Genomic DNA, 17229 nt, shown 5'->3' on the forward strand with positions numbered 1-17229 from the left:
CCATTTTTACTTACTTCATTGCTTCCACTACTTCCAGCCTACTGATCTCTTCCTCCTTCTTCTCACCTACCTCCTTGCTCCCAGCCACTCCCAAGCCACTTATACTCACATTATTCTTTCATTCTCCTATATTTAACTATTAGTTCCTTAAAGCCCAGTTCTCTCTCCGTCTACTCACTTTTTCTCTCCTCTCCACCATCAGTCTACCATTTTTATCTTCCACTCTTCCTTCTAACTTCTCTATGATGATAATAAATGATAATAATAATAATAATAATAATCCATCCATCCATCATCCAATCATACTTAATAATAACAATAATAATAATAATCCATCCATCCATCCATCATCTAATCTGTGTTGCCCCCACGAGGAGGAAGTAGGAGCCAGGGCAAGGCAGGTTAGTCCTGACATTGATGATGAGTGTGACTGGTCGCACTCATCCCTTAGTGGCATTACATGAGCAATAAACCCCAACCATCCCTTGGATATAAATTTCCATCGGCTCAATCCGATTGGAGTGCCTTAATGACCAACTAAACCACAGGTGCCATAATCTGGTTATATAGTTACCACCAAGTGCAGCATTTGGCTTCCTGGTGTACAGGAAATCATTTGGCTTGTCACTCAATGTAGAGTCACCCGCAGACCGAAGGAAGAGGAAAGAAAGAAGGAAAGAAAGACAGAAGAGGAAGGATGGAAAGAAGGAAGGAGGAGAGGAAAGGGCTGGCACCCGCGAGCAGCATTACACTGAATGAGTGGATGGTGAGTGCCCCTACCTACCACAGAATAATAATAATAATAATAATACACCCTTCAACTTCACACACACCCTAAGTACACCCTTTCTGATATAGAGACAACATGAAAGAGGTTATAATATTCATGCATTATACATACTCTTCTATATATTCTGTAATTGTTAGTGGACATGGTACATGTATGATGTTAAGCAAGTTACAGACTGAGTTTGATGTAGTGTCAACTGGATGGAGAAAAGAAAAATGCAGTTTTATAAATTTATGCCTACAGAGGAATGTTATTGTGGTCAACAAAATGTCTACTTATTTCTCAACAGCATGCCATCATTATATGAATGGGATGCATTTTGAAAGTGGGTGGGAATGCTCAAATTTCTATCCCACTCACTCAGTGTAAGTGCTGCTGCTGGGTGTCTGCCCCTCTTCCACTCCTCCTCCATCCTTCTTTCCTTCCATCCTCTTCATGTCTTCCATTCCTTCATTCTTTCCTCTGTCTTTTTGCCTATGGGTAACTTTAAACTCCTTCTTCTTCTGTCTTTTCTTTCCTTCATTCTTTCCTCTTCGCCCTTCTGCCTGTGGGTGACTCGGCTTACACTGATGTGACAAGCCAGATGGAGCCTTCCCTGCTTTTACACCAGGAAATCATTTACTACAATGGGTGGTAACCATATAACCAAATTTTGGCTGTCCTGCAGTGAGTTTTGTGGGTAATTATTGCACTCCAATCAGATTGAGCCAGTGAAGGTTTATATCCAAGGGAGTGATTGGGGGTTGAGCGGTGAAGAGTTTTATATCCAGGGAATTGGTTGGGGTTGATTGCCTGCATGTAGTGCCATTCAGGGAGCTGAGTGCTGAAGCTGGTCACTCTCATCTTAAATGTCAGGACCAACTGCCTAGCCCCGGGCTCTCTACACTCCTCAAGGGGCAATATAGGATTGGATGATTGAGATGGGTGGATGGATTGTATAACAAATGATTTTGTTAATGAATTTAGTGTCCTATGCAAAGTCATATAAGTGAGGAAATGAACATACAGGTATAATGAGAAAAAATGGGCAATGTAGCAGTGAAAAACACCAATGAAAAAAATGTGCTAAAATAATGTTAATCACTTAAAAGCCATTTGATCATATAAGTCAATTGTAAAAAAAACAGTCTAGTAATTCTAACTACCAATCATGTCTGATCTACTTATTCATCCAGTAAACTAAAGCATCCAGTCTATCTGTCAGCAATTTCCCTTCCTGTCAAGCCCCCAGTATGGACTTCCCAAGCTCCCTGACAACCCTCCGATACCTGGTGGAGCCTGGCAGTGAGGAGTGTGGGAGGAGTGCGAGCTTCAGCAGAGTAGAGGGAAGAAACCTCACAGCCACCTGTCTACCCCTCACAGAGGGACGATTATTCTCTACACCGCTGTTGTCTCACCCCCAACAGCGGCCAGGTCACCCTTAGGAAAGGTAAAAGGATCAGTCATTATTCTCATCATCAACTTAGGATATGTAAAGAATCTTCATCAACATCATCACTCTCATTGTCACTGTCATCATCACTATAAACTTAGGAAGCATCAAAGGATCCACCACCACCATCACTCATCATCAACTTATAATATACATATGACCATCACCATCATCATCATCATCATCATCATCATCATCATCATCATCACTGCCAACATTATTCATCTGAAAAGGAAGAACATGGTATTTAAGGTAGAAAATCAGGGACAAAAAGGAAAATAGGGATATCATAGGTAAGCAGTATATGCAAAGAATGATGAAAAAATGGTAATGGTAGACAGTGAAGATTATTAAAGATCCCTGGAGAGCAGCATTATAACTTTGTTTGCTTGAAAATTGAGGAGTCGACTGGAACAGGGAAAGTTTTGAGTCAGCAGATCCAAAGTTTGGCCCTTGAACTTTGATTGATGCTGATACTGGGAGCAGAGCGATAGGCATGTATATGCAGTTGGGGAAGGTGGTGGGTGTTTCTGGATTTACTGCTGAAAAGCTGAAGGCCTCAGGAGATATATATGAGTGGGTTTAGTTGCTTATTTGAAAAACTCAATTATATATCAGTGTGTTGTTCCAGATGACTGGCTGAAGAGTGTGACTGTAAATGTGTACAGTAAACTTTCAATTATCCTGCATAATTCATGCCAAGCTCCTATGCCAAATAAAGTGAAAGCCACCAGATATTGCATAATACCCTCCATCAAGGCTCGAACATTCCAGCGTCGAGCCAGGTGATACTGTGTTACTATCCCTGTCTACCCTTCTATCCTAAAAAAACTTTCCTCTCTCATGAATGATATTGCTTTAACAGTAGGTGAGCTCAGCAAGCAAGCCAGATACTGCCTTCAGCTGTATATTGTCGATGGCAGATAACTGAAAGTCAGTATCATCCGGACCTCTTTTCCCACCCTAGGGCAGATGAGGAGCAGCAATGTCTAGAACAGCCCAAATTTGCCCAGTACAATGGTCCATGCTTCCATTCACTCATTCATTTTCCAAGCCTCCAGAATCCTGGATCTATCTGATACGTTAAAAACATTCACCACACTCTGTAGTTTGCACATAAACGTATCCAATATGAATTCACTCTGGATGCTGTCCACGTTAATAAGGGGTGCCAAATCCCTGATCACTGAGCTTTCTTCTCACAAGGCCATTCACTGTCAAGCCAGCTTGATCTCCTGTCAGTTACCTAGCCTCACTGACTTCCATACCTTTCTTCCTCACACACGTCATCCACCATGCTCCCCTCCACCTTTCTCCTTGGCCTACCTCGCCTCCTCCCTTCTTCAAATTTGCTCAGATGTACCCCTTTTGCAAATTCACTCTGTTTGTTATCCATTCTCTCCATATGACCAGCCACCATCTCAGTGCACTCCCCTCTCTGACTCTGGTGGTCCACAGACTTCCTCACTCCCACATTGTTCACGAATCATTATTTTGTACAGCCTATCTCTCACTCTCTCTGTATACCCACATACAATCCTCTAGCAGTCCCATCTCTACGCGCTTCTCACTCTTGACTTTTCATTTCTCATGCTACACCATACTCTCACATCCATATGTTAAAGTTGGCATGGAACACTTCTTCATGTTAGCCTACCCGCACAGCTTGGCAACCTTTGCCTCAAGCCCTCTGTTTGTTATCAAGGTCTTAGCATAGCACCAGCTTCTTTACTTCCTTGTGTCACTTGACTTTTCCACTTCTTTTTGCACATTTTCCTCTCTTTTCTTATCACTGTACCCAGGTACTTGAACTCTCTCAGCCAATTGCAGTCTTTCTCCATTCACTGTAACATCACACTGGGAGTCACTCTTCTTCTCAATAACCATCATCCTTTACTCTTTTCTACATTTTACTTTCAAAGGCACGACAGTTACAGGCATCTGCAAAACTCTGCACTAGTCTACTAAGTTCTTGTCCAGTATTTGCAAGTAGTACTCTATCATCAGCATACAACAAATTTGAGATATTCCATCCATCATCATTCAATACCAATGCCATCCCTCTCTCCATTACTCATGTTTTTACTTCTCTCATCACCCCATCCATATATATACTGAACAACCATGGGGACATCACACAACCTTGTCACACACCCACACCGATCATGAACCATTTACTTTGATGCCCATTTACCCTTACACATGCTTCATTTGCTATCATAAAAACTCTTGATGGCACCTAGCAGTTTCCCAACTACATCGTACATGTGCAAAATCTTCCACAATCCTTCTCTATCTACTTTGCTGTATGCTTTTTCCAGATCCTTGAATGCCATAAACACCTTAAAGTCCTTCTCACAAGCCTTCTCCACTACAGTATTTGTCTCACAGCAAATATTTGATCCACACATTCTCTGGCACTCCTAAAGCCACCCTGTTCACCACTCACTAGGACTTCTGATATCTTTCTTACTTTCTCTACAATAATTCTTCCAAATACCTTCCCTACCACACTTAATAAACTTATGCCACAATAATCCTTGTACCCACTTTGCTCAACTACCGGGGTACAATCACAGCCTTTTTCCAATCAGCTGGCACAGTTTCACTCATCCATGCCTTCTTACATATCTCCAAAAAGCACTTCATTCTGCTCTCTCCACTACACTTAATTATCTCTGCATACACCTCAGCTACTTTCCCATGCTTCAGCCACTTCACAGCATTCTTCACCTGTGCAAGTGTCACGTTTCCCATCACAGCATTCCTCTGCGCATCCTCAATCATGTTTACAGTGGCTCTGCTCTCTCTATATTTATTCACCAAGCTTTCAAAATATTCTCTCCCTCTTGTCCCTACTTCATCCCCATGGGTTAAAAATCTACCACTTACGGCCTTCACTCTTTCACATTTCTTTCCACTGTCACTTCTACATTTCTGCACCTCTTTCCAGTATAACTTCCTATTTTCAGAGGAATTTGCATTCATTTTTCTTCCTTGATCATCATTTATCTCCTTTTCCTCTTCACTAGTCTCTTTACGTGCTTCTTGCACTCAATATATTCAGTTCTTATTTCAGTTGAACCCCTGTCCTTTAACCACTCCAGCCACTTCGTTCTCTTTTCCTTCACCGCTCTCTTAATCTCTTCACGTCACCATGCCGTACCTTTCTTCTTTGTTGTTACTCTTGCCACACCACACACCACTTCAGCATTCCTAACTAAGCAATCCCTATATGCATTCTACAGGATGTCCAGATCCATTTCAGACTTTCTCCCTGACTGCTCCTCTCTCTCATGGTCCACCTCACTCCTTTCAGCTTGATCTTGCATACCACAATCATATGATCTGACAGACCACATCGTCCTCTTACTGCCTTCGTATCAGCAACCATTCCCAGCATCGACCTCCACAAGCACATAATCAATCAGGCTTCATTCAACTTGATCCCCATTCCCTCTATACCATGTATATTTATGTGCATCTCTGTGTTTGAAATACGAGTTACAAATGCAGGACCTCCTTTCCTGACATATATCCTTCAGTTGCTTCCCGTTATCAATTTCTCCTGGTACTCCATTATAACCCATTATGTCATCCTCAGGACCAGTGCCTACTCTTCCATTCATATTGCCCATTACAATCACTTTCTAGCTCCTAGGCATTTCTCCCACTGCTTCATCCAGCTCATTCCAAAACCTGTCTTTCTCTCTCTCACTCCTGTCATCACACTGTGCATATGCTAGAATCACAGTGGCAGCCACTTTCACCTTCTCAAACTTGAACATGACATACATACATCTCAGGGTGACACATTTGTAATCTCTCATTCCATTCTGCCACACCTCATTCATCAACAAAGCAACTCCTTCCTTGCATCTTCCTCGCCCATTCATGCCCGACCTCACACACTTTACACCCTCCCACTCCTCCACTGCACACCCTTTCATCTTTGTTTCACACAGTGTCATCATGGCATATCTCGCACTCTTGAACACATTCACCACTTCCGCCCTCTTGCTGTCGTGATTCACACCTCTCACATTCCACATGGCCATGAAACCTGTCCATTTGGTTGGGGTCCTCGGCTGGTATTGGGTCCTCTGAGGCTCTCCAAAACATTTGCCATGATAAGTGATTTTTGATAGGGGAATCTGGGGTATACTTAACCTTGCCAAAAAAAACAGTTATATGGTTACCACCCAGTGTAGTAAATGGTTTCCAGGGTACAGGAAACCTTTAGGCTTGTCACTCAGTGTAGAGACCATAGGGCATCCCTACACTGAGTGACAGGATGATTGTCCCCCCCATCTACCACAAAAGTTAACTGTATATATCAACAGTATATTAGAAACAGAGATACAATGGTACATTATATCAGACACACAGATAAAATCTAGGGGGGGCCTACTTAACCAAAGAAAATACAGGGCTATGTGTATTTATGAATCCAATCCCAAGGTGGGATTCTCAAACACATTTGCAATCGATTCCCTGTTATAACTTATGTATTTTACAGGAAGAACCAGAGATATGAGAGATTCTGTACTGCCCTTTTCTTGTTCTTCCCTCAAAAAATATATACATTAACCTACGATAATATCTCTCATAACCAAGATTTCTTTTTCTGGGAAGAACAAGAGACATGGGAAGACACTGTACTGTCCTTTCTTTGTCCTTCCTGGGAATACTTATCACAGTTACAACAGGGCCTTGATCATAAACACAGTTATGTTCAAGAATCTCACTCCCAGTTTCTTATTTTTGAGCATCTCTTCTACAGAGCGTCCGTCAAGCTTGGAGGTGACCCGGAAGAAACGTTTGACAGTGACAGAGGAGCTTCTGACAGTGGCAGTGGAGGATGACCAACACTCCCTCTCCTCCCTCAGCCAACACACCAATGACGATGATGACGACGACGACGATGACGCACAGATGCTCTCACATGATGAGTTCACTGATATGCTTACGCCAGATGACATAGACACACCAGATGAACTAGAGGAATCCATCATGGAGCGTGAGTTTTTTTTTCTCTTTTTCTTTATGTGTTAACTCTGGGCAAAGGATTAACAGCCATTTCATCGTGTCTGACCATGGGCACAGGCTTACCTTAACCCATTCTGTTACATCAAGCAGTCCTCCTACATTTTGCATACCTCCATAATTATGTCATCACCTGGTCTGAATATATCAAAGGGTTATATGAAATAATGACAATCACACACAGGTGCTTTCACAAGACAAGTTCATTGATGATGCAGACACACTAGATGTACGGCAGGAATCCATTATGGAATGTAAGTATTGCTAAGAGCTGTTTGGTTACAACAAAAGGTTACATGAAAAGAACCTATGTGACAGTGATGAAGATGGTACACAGATGCTTTCATGTGGCGCGTTCACCAATGTGCTCACCCGTGTTGACACAGATACACTGGATGAACTGTGAAATCCAGGGGCATCTGCAGGATTTTTTGTTAGGGGGGGCAAAATAAAAGAAATTATACATATATGTGCCGACTGAACATATAATTCACTATAAAATATAGTATCAAGATGTACTTAAATTGCAGGCGAAAAGTATTCATATGCTGATGTGCTATAACTCAAAGGAACGAAAATATACGTGACATCCGGAAAAGTTCCAGACACACTTTGGAATTCTAAGGTGGGACAGCTGCCCCCCCTTGCCCCCCTCTCCAGACACCCATGGTGAAATCCATCATGGAGTGTGAGTATTGCTGACTGACAATTGGTCTGGCTGTATCAAAAGGTTGCATGGTTCTGGATAGGGATGACTTCACAAGGTGACACCAGTGTAATGGGGTGATACTACTGCCCAGTTGTACAAGCCCTCCCAGTCTTCCTATCCCCTGAAAGGAGGATGATTGAATGCAAGGGCAACTTCAACCTGCAATTTACTGGGTTCTTGTCCTTTTTTTTTTTTTCTAAACAAAAGACAAACAGAGGAAGGAAAAACCAAACAAAACAAAATATCATACACCAAATTACAGGTATCCTCCATTCATAAAAACTCTGCAACAGTTTGACTTAAACTGCTGAAGGCTGAAGTTTTGGGGAAAAATCTGGGGAATCAAGTTCCAGAGAGAAGTAGTTTGGAGAATAAAGGAATTCTGATATGCAGAAGTTCTACAATATGGCAGTGTGACAGTCAGATCATGGTGCTACCAGATGCCCATGTAGCACAGGGGAATGTATGGAGAGGTGGCACAATGGATGCAACTTTGTCTGAGAATTTGCCATAAAAGTATCTGTAAAATAATTCAAGGGAGGCAATACTTTGTCTGACTTGTAAGGGAGGTAGTTAATTTATAATTGCAGAATTATTAATTATTCTTATAGCTTTGCTCTGAATTTTGTCCAGTTGTTTTAGTGGAACATCTCCACATTCACTCCACATGGGAAAGCATTATTTATGCTGAGACTGCACATGACTTGCAAATTACAGCTAACTGCTCATTAGGGTAGACATTATGGATTTTGTATGAAAATCCAAGTTTCTTTGAAGCAGTTTTATAGCATGTGACCTTGCATGAATTTCATGAATCTATAGTTATTAGGCAGGAATGCGTCCCCTTGGTTATTCACCTAAAATAAATGCACTACAGTGATAAGTTCCATAATATCACAGTTTTTTCCATGCAGCCAGTAGGATATATAAGGTACATGCACAAGCAAAATGATGCCATGTTTCCTCTCGTGGAATCGTCATACTATACAGGGTTGATCATGTTATTACTTATGTTTTATATGAACTGGCAACTAAATTAAGTGCCAAAACTAGCTAATTACTTTCCTACAGTTGCTGATAACTGCTGAAAAAAGATATCAGAGATGTTCGGTAAGCTTTGTAACAATATAAATGTCTCATCCTGGACTCTAACAATTTGTCAAAGTTTCATGCCTGAGAATGATGATTATGTGCCTTGTTACAGAGCTTGTAATCACATACCACTCTCGTGGTAGTATCTCCCGAGTTGATGATAGCCATCCATCTACTACCGAAACAGGGAAATTGGCAAGTGAGCTTTACAGGTGACAAAAGAACTTTAACACTCAATCTTTCTGTAACTTACAGTGGCTTTATTTGGAAAAAAAAAAAAAACTGCTGTTGTTGTGCCATCATGCTCATCTGAAACATGAACCCAGTGGACTGCAGGTGTACATTGTCCTTCCCCTGCAGTCCATCAGCCTCTTTTCAGGGGATAGGATGAGAGTTCAGGGGCATTAGCATTATCAGGCAGTGGAGTTGCCTGGTTATATCAGTGACACAACATGAAGACATCCCTTCTCCAAAAGAAAAAAAAAAAAAAAAGAAGAAAAAAGAATAGATAACAAGAACCTTCTATCTTGATTCAGGTCTGGGTCCTCAGCCAAGGATAGAGCCACTACCTGAGTACACAGCAGTGCAGGAAACCAGTGAGGAACGGTCATGGCGATCAGTTGTCATATCTGGAATTGAACGGAGGATTGACATGAAGGTCAGTACATCATCATTTATCCATCATCCAATCTTTTATTGCCCCACCAGGAACATAGGGACCCTGGGTTGGTCTACTTAATTCCTGATTTTTTAAGTGAGAATGACCAATCTATTGTCCCAGAATGGTATTGTGTGAGCAGTAAACCCCATCCACCCATAGTACGTACTGTACACCTTTATGAGCAACATCTGCTTGGATACTTTCAGTCAGTATATCTGTATAAGCAAATGGTTTTTGGTGGTTTAGTGGGTTAAGGCACTGTGACCAGATGGAGCCTCTATGGGTTTCATCTGAGAAGGGAGTTGGGAGCTCTTTGCTTGCACAATGCCACTCACGGGAAAGTGGGGCTGGTCACCATTGCCTATAAATATTAGGAATGGGTAGCCTATCCCTGGGCCTCAGGGCTCCTTTTTATATGGGCAAAATGGGATTGCATGATGGTACATTTATTGCAAGAAATGTTAAATGACCCGAACAGAGAAAGGCTCAAAGTAGGGCTAAAGATGAACTGGACTAAAACTACTGTAATGTGTAATCTTCACACACCAAAGAGCATCATCAGTATACCAGAAGAAATTCTTGAAGTAGTCAAGGAGTACAGTTACTTGGGGCAAATACTAAAATTAATGATAGACCCTTGGTTTAGGTTATCAAGAAAAAGTCTCTGTGACTCAGACTTCACCCTGTATACCTCTCTTCTAGCCCTATGCTTGGCAGCCAAGTATTCCTCCTTGCTACCATCCTTCTTCCATTCCCAGAAAAGTCTTTTCATCTTAATTGCAGCTTCTACACCCTCATCCCACCACCAAGCTACTTTATGTCTTGGTGGTCCTCTTGTCCAACCACACATTACATCAGTAACTCTCAAGAGATTGTTCTTAAGGGCTCTGTACTGTTCATTAACGCCTCGGTCTACGACTCCTTGTTCAGCCACCACTCTCCTCATCTCGCTATAGAAGACATCCCTTACTACTTGATTTTCCAGCTTCCATATTTTCCTCCTAGGTACATAAGTCCTCTTTTTCATCACTTGTTCTTTAAACACCATATCACAAATCAATAGCGTGTGCTGCAGCACACACTCCTCACTTTCTCTCTCTCTCTCTCTCTCTCTCTCTCTCTCTCTCTCTCTCTCTCTCTCTCTCTCTATATATATATATATATATATATACAATATATTGTGCATATACAGCAAACTCTCTTGTATGTGCTGCCACATCTTCTAGAATGCATCATTATTTGTCACAGCAAATGGAGGCAAATTTTAAAAAACTTACAGGATGCTCAAAATTAGAAATCCATGCCATCCAATGGGAGTCCTGCCCCTCAGACACTGCCGTAAGTCTCATCACCAAAACACTGCTTTTGAAGTTGCGAAATCTGGCAATTTTCTAATTTGTTAACTGTATGTCGCTATCTTTTGCTTTCTTACGTTCAGCATTAATTATATAAATTTTCCTTGTCTTCAATACGTTTCATACTCATATTTTCTAGAGTATCTCATCCCAAAATGGATGATGTGTTGGTTCTCCCCCCCTCTCCCAAGGCCATCACTCTCTCTGTAAGGATTGTGACTGCAAGGTGGAGTCAGAATCCCAGGAGCATGAATGGTGAGTGAATGAGAGTGCAGCCTAGTTAACTAGGCAGAAATTAGATAGTTCTCCCTCTAGTTTATTAGTGTTTTTTATTGCTCTCTTAACCTTACCTCACCCCACCCTTGTATGGGAAAAGAGGTTGAGATGATGATGATGATGATGGTGATGATAATGTTGCAGGTGATTGAGCCGTACAAGAAAGTGTTGAGCCACGGGGGTTACTATCCAGGGGCTAATGAGGCCATCATCGTCTTTTCTGCCTGCTTCCTCCCTGACAGGTCACACAAAGACTATGATTATGTCATGGACAACCTCTTCATGTAAGTTTTCTTCCAGCTTGAATGAAATTACTGTATTTTAAAATAATGTAGGCCTAATGCTGGAACAGTGATTTATATGGAAATATAAATAAAGTATCAGCTACTTTTATATGACTGGTACTGCTAACTTACACAATGGAAATACAAGTACAGTATATGAAACTTGTATAAAGTCTTAATAAAATATATAAGTGAAACTTATCAAGGGTGATCCATGTATTATGCAACCAAAGTTCATGTGTTGCTGGGACAGCTCAGTCAGCAATACTATATCCTTTTTACTCTAACTTGGCCGAAAACTACCATGTCAACATCATTAATGATGAGTTGTAACAATAAATTAACACTAGAATATGGTGTCACCTATAAAGATATGCTATGAAAAGGATGTTCAGGTGTAGTATTGTCTTTTTATCCCACTAGCAACATGAAATAAGCCACTAAAGGACAAAAATCTGAGCCATGTTATAGTAAAAATAGTATAGTGCATACCCTGCATCATTTTCTACTTCCCATAGCCTTTTTCATGCCTTTTACTGTTTATTCTATTATGTTCACTGACTGTACAGTTAATTAATAAAATCATGAGGCCGCCAAAATGACTTTGTTCCTCACATTAGTAGACAGTCCTTCCTGCAACAGACAAGACTGGAGAGCACAATAGATGGACCACCTAATACATTAATGGCACAAAGGTATATGAAACTTATATATTACTTGTACAGGTATGTGCTGACAACACTAGACCAGTTAATTGCAGAGGACTACATACTAATCTATCTACACGGGGCCACAACACGAGGCAACATGCCTTCCTTTGCATGGCTTAAGGTAATTATTATGCAATGTATCATGTGATGGAAAGTATTATGAGAAATACCTTGAGAAGGTCTGGCCATTTGGAGGGAATGGAGAAGAGACACTGACTAGCAGAGTGTAGGTGAGGTGGAAGGGGATGGGGAAGGCTGAGGATGAGATGGAAGGAAGGACTGGAGAGGTATATATATCATATATATATATATATATATATATATATATATTCAAGTGCTTGGGTAGTGTTATGAGTAAGGATGGAACTTTGGGGGATGAAGTGCGTGAAAGGGTACAGCAGGGAAGGAAGGTTGTTGGTTCACTGAAAGCAGTGATGAGAAGTAGGGAGGTGAGTATGGAAGTTAAGAAGTCACTGCATGATAGTATTGTGATCCCTACCCTGATGTATGGAAGCGAGGCGTGGACCTTGCAAGAGGGGAACAAGTCAAGAGTGGGAGCAGTGGAAATGAGTTACTTGAGAGGAGCATGTGGAGTGACATGGTGGGACAGGATGACGAATGAAGAAGTGAAGGAACGTTGTGGGGTGGATGTGGATGTGGTTGAGAAGATTAGGAGAAATACACTGAGGTGGTCTGGACATGTGGAGAGAATGGAGAATGAAAGACTGACTAAGAGGATGTATGTAGGTGAGGTGGAGGGAGGGAGAGGGAGGTGTAGACCGAGGATGAGGTGGAGGGATGGAGTTAAGAGATATATGAGGGAGGGGGGAGGTGAGTTGGGGGGAGGGTAGTCAAATGGTGGGTGACAGAGCAACTTGGAGGCATTTTGTCTACGGCCACCCTTTGCGGGATTAGGGCGTCAGGCTATAGATAGATAGATAGATAGATTTAACTAAAGAACAGAGGAAGGAAAAACAAGTAAATAACGAAAAAAAACAATCCATACGCCAGACTACTGGTGTCCTCCATTTAATAAAATATCTGTAACAGTTGGACTTGAACAGCTGTAGGTTGAAGTCTGGGGGGAAACAACTACAGGGAAGCGAGTTCCAGAGAGATGCGGTTCAGAAAATGGATGAATTCTGATAGGCAGAAGTTCTACAACATGGCAGTGTGACATTCCAGTCATGCGCGCTACCAGATGCCTGTGTAGCATGACGGAAGGCATGGAGAGGTGGCACAATGGATGCAACTTCATCTGAGCATTTGCCATAAAAGTTCCTATAAAATAATGCATGGGATGCAACATTCCTTCTTACATGTAGGAGAGGCAGTTTATTTATAACAGCAGGGTTATTAATAATTCCAACAGCATTGTTCTGAACTTTGACTAGTTGTTTTAGTGCAACCTCTCCACATCCATTCAACAAGGGTGAGCAATATTCTACTGACAGTGCCCATGCGTCTGGCAATAGATAGATAGAGATAGATAGTTTATAGGTGAAGAAGTTACAGACTCTGTACAACAAGCCAAGTTTCTTTGAATAACAGTGGTGTGAACTGGAGAGAGGGCAGGCTGATGGGGGAGGATACAGTGACATGTGGATGATTAAACAGTAGCAGCCCCTTCTGGGACCAAGGCATTTAGTTGCAGATACCTAGACAGACACAGATAAATTATTAACCTCTACAATACAGTATATCAATGTCTTTTAATAGTCTGAGGAAACAAGTCAAGTGTGAGAGGAGTGGAAGTGATATATTTGAGAGAAATATGTGGCATAAGAGAGAGAGAGAGACTACTGTTGACTTTAAGTAGCATTGTCATGTTGATTTGGATGTGCTGGAAAGCATTATAAGTATCTGGAAATGGTGTGGCCATGTTAAGAAAAAAAGGAGAATGAGAGACTGACTAGGTGAGTGTGTGTGAGTTGGAGAGGGAGAGGAGAAAAGGGAAACTGGGATGAGATGGTGGGACGAAGTGGAGAGTTACATGTGTGAGGGTGTGAGTTGGAGAGAGGGAAGCTTGATGGTAGAGAACTGGATGAAATGGAGGCGATTTGTTTGTGACCACTTAAGCATCTCGTCACAGACTTCAATGATGATTATTATTAAAATATTATTATTATTACTATTATTATTATCAGTATTATTATTATTATCATCATTTTCATTATTATTATTATTATTATTATTATAATTATTTTTATTATTATTATTATCATTCTTGTTATTGTTGTTGCCAGAGGTGTTCCCAGATGATTGACCGTCGCCTGCGCAAAAACCTGCAGGGGCTGTACCTGGTTCATCCCACTTTCTGGGTCAAAACTGTTGTTGTCATGACACGGCCTTTTGTCAGGTCAGTCCTTCAGTAATCAGTGTTCATCACAAAAGAGTCTGTGCTTCTCTGTCATACAGCTGGTCCTCCATATTGGTAGGTTCATTATTTGTGGGTTTGGTAGTGCTGTTATCTTTTTCATAATGGTGACATCTTTTATGGTTTGCTTGCAATCAACAGATGATTTAGACAACTTTTTAGAATGTTTTGTGGTAGTGATGGGGTTAATGAAGGCAGTTTGAAAATATTATCCTATGGTGGATAAAATCATCCAAAGACAGCATAAACATATTTAATACAAGCCATCAAATTGTAGGGGTTAAGCACCTCAAAATACACATCAAACAAGTAGATTTTAACATCTGATGATGCTCTGAGGCACTACAAAATGTCTTAGGCAATCACATAGTCAAATTACAATAGCAGAGGCTATTTTGGAGTGAGCCATATATTTGTAGGTATCTTGCAGTTTCTGGATGAGTTCATACTGTATCCCATGTGATTACGGGGAGCCAAAATATTTCACTTTAACTTGGTCAAAAATTACCATTTCTCCATTGTGAATGCTTAGTTACAACAACAGATTAGCACTAGAATATTATGCTTGCCATGTTAAGGATGTATAGCATTGTTTCATTCTGCCACTAAGCTATGTGAAATAAATGGCAAAAGGACAAAAATATGGGGTTAAATTACAAAGAAAAATCTATAGTCCTCATTTACGTATAACCCTTACTCTAAAGTTGTTACAGTTGAATCATTACTAAGTCAATTATGAATTAATACCTTTCCTTCAAATGGTCAACCGTTGTATAAAGGCAAGGGTGATAAGTATGAATGTACTAGCTTTATGGGTATAAGTCTGTTGAGTGCTGTAGGTAAGGTGTATGGTAGAGTGTTAATTATGAGAGTTAGAGAGGGTACAGAGGGAGTGATCGGTGATGAGCAGTGTGGCTTTAGGAGAGGGAGGGGATGCGTTGATGAGGTGTTTGCTGTGAGACAAGTGTGTGAAAAGTATTTAGCGAAAGGTAAGGATGTGTTTTGGGCATGTATGGATTTAGAGAAAGCGTATGATAGAATTGATAGGGAGGTTTTGTGGACTGTTTTAAGATTGTATGGACTTGATGGTAGGTTACTAAAAGGGGTGAAAAGTTTTTATGTAAATAGTAGAGCGTGTATAAGAGTGGGAAATGCTGTGAGTGATTGGTTTCCTGTGAGAGTGGGGCTGCGACAGGGATGTGTGATGTCGCCTTGGTTGTTTAATATGTACATGGATGGTGTTGTAAGGGAGGTGAATGCAAGAGTTTTAGGTGGAGGTCTTAGTCTGGTGAATGTTGATGGTGGAGAGTGGAATCTGAAGCAGCTGCTGTTTGCAGATGATACTGCACTGATGGCTGATTCAGAGGAGAGATTGAGACAGTTGGTAGAGGAGTTTGGAAGGGTGTGTGAAAGGAGGAAATTGAAAGTAAATGGGAATAAGAGTCAAGTGATGAAGTGTACGAGGTTGGTAGATGGTAGGGGGATGAATATAGTTTTGAATGGGGAGTTGCTTGAGGAGGTAGAGTGTTTTAAATATCTAGGGTCACGTGTTTCTGTGCATGGAAGAATAGATGCAGAAGTGAAGTTTAGAATAAATGAAGTAGGAAAGGTGCTGGGAGGAATGAAAAAAGTGTTTAGATGTCGTTCGCTTAGAATGGATGTAAAGAGAAGGCTGTATGAGGGTGTTGTGGTACCGACTGCATTGTATGGGGCTGAAACATGGAATATGGGTGTAGCAGAGAGGAAAAGTTTGAATGTAATGGAGATGAGGTGTCTGAGGAGTATGTATGGAGTGCGGAATGATGAAGTGCGAAGGAGAACTGGAGTTGTTTGGGAGATGGCTGGTAGAGTTGAGCAGAGGGTGTTGCGATGGTTTGGGCATATGGAGAGAATGGATAATGAGCAATTGGTGAAAAAGATAACTAGATCTGATGTGAGAGGTGTAAGGCTGAGAGGAAGACCACGAATAGGATGGATGGACAGTGTGAAGAGAGCGCTAGATGCAAAAGGGACGTCTGTTGAGCAAGGAAGAGTGGCTGTGTGTGACAGAAATGGGTGGAGAGAAATTGTGAATGAATAAGTGATGACGCAGCCCTGAGGGGATATTCTCCCCCATTTGGTCTGATCAGCTATTTCAGGTCAGGTGCGGGTAAGGGGATGAGTCTGTTATGATGTGGCAGGGGTAAAGCAGCTCTGCTGTCGGGCCCTGCTGCTGATGTCACTGATTGCATTGCGCAGTTGACCCTTGTGCAGTGTGGTGCGGTGAGGATCTGTCCGTTCTCCCCTTTGGGGCTAAGATGCGAATGAATGTGTTTGAATGGATGAGTAAATGGGGAGTGTGTCGTCCTGTCTCGGCTACCTCCCTTTCTTTGGGGGAAGCAGCCTAGGTATATAGATGGAGAGATAGATAGTGTATCAGTGCCTGTGTGTACCAGTGCCTATTAGTGCCTGCGTGTATTAGTGTGCGTGCATGCGCTGATCAGTGCTTGTATCAGTG

At 41.5% G+C, this 17229-nt stretch overlaps 1 protein-coding gene across 1 annotated transcript in view; it reads left to right on the plus strand.

Annotated features, from left to right (window-relative positions):
• The first annotated feature begins 7184 nt into the window (after positions 1-7184).
• LOC145390056 (protein prune homolog 2-like) overlaps positions 7185-17229 on the plus strand; it is a 38030-nt gene continuing 27985 nt past the window's right edge. Inside the window, exons 1-5 of the mRNA XM_080265132.1 lie at positions 7185-7242; positions 9606-9727; positions 11506-11645; positions 12371-12476; positions 14602-14714. Of these exons, the coding sequence (XP_080121258.1) occupies positions 7185-7242; positions 9606-9727; positions 11506-11645; positions 12371-12476; positions 14602-14714 (539 nt within the window). The remainder of the gene's footprint in view (positions 7243-9605; positions 9728-11505; positions 11646-12370; positions 12477-14601; positions 14715-17229) is intronic.

This window comes from Coenobita brevimanus, unplaced genomic scaffold (genome assembly GCF_032717465.1).
Source record: "Coenobita brevimanus isolate Jiangsu-jjx unplaced genomic scaffold, ASM3271746v2 jjx.HiC_scaffold_2778, whole genome shotgun sequence".
Lineage (NCBI taxonomy): Eukaryota > Metazoa > Arthropoda > Malacostraca > Decapoda > Coenobitidae > Coenobita > Coenobita brevimanus.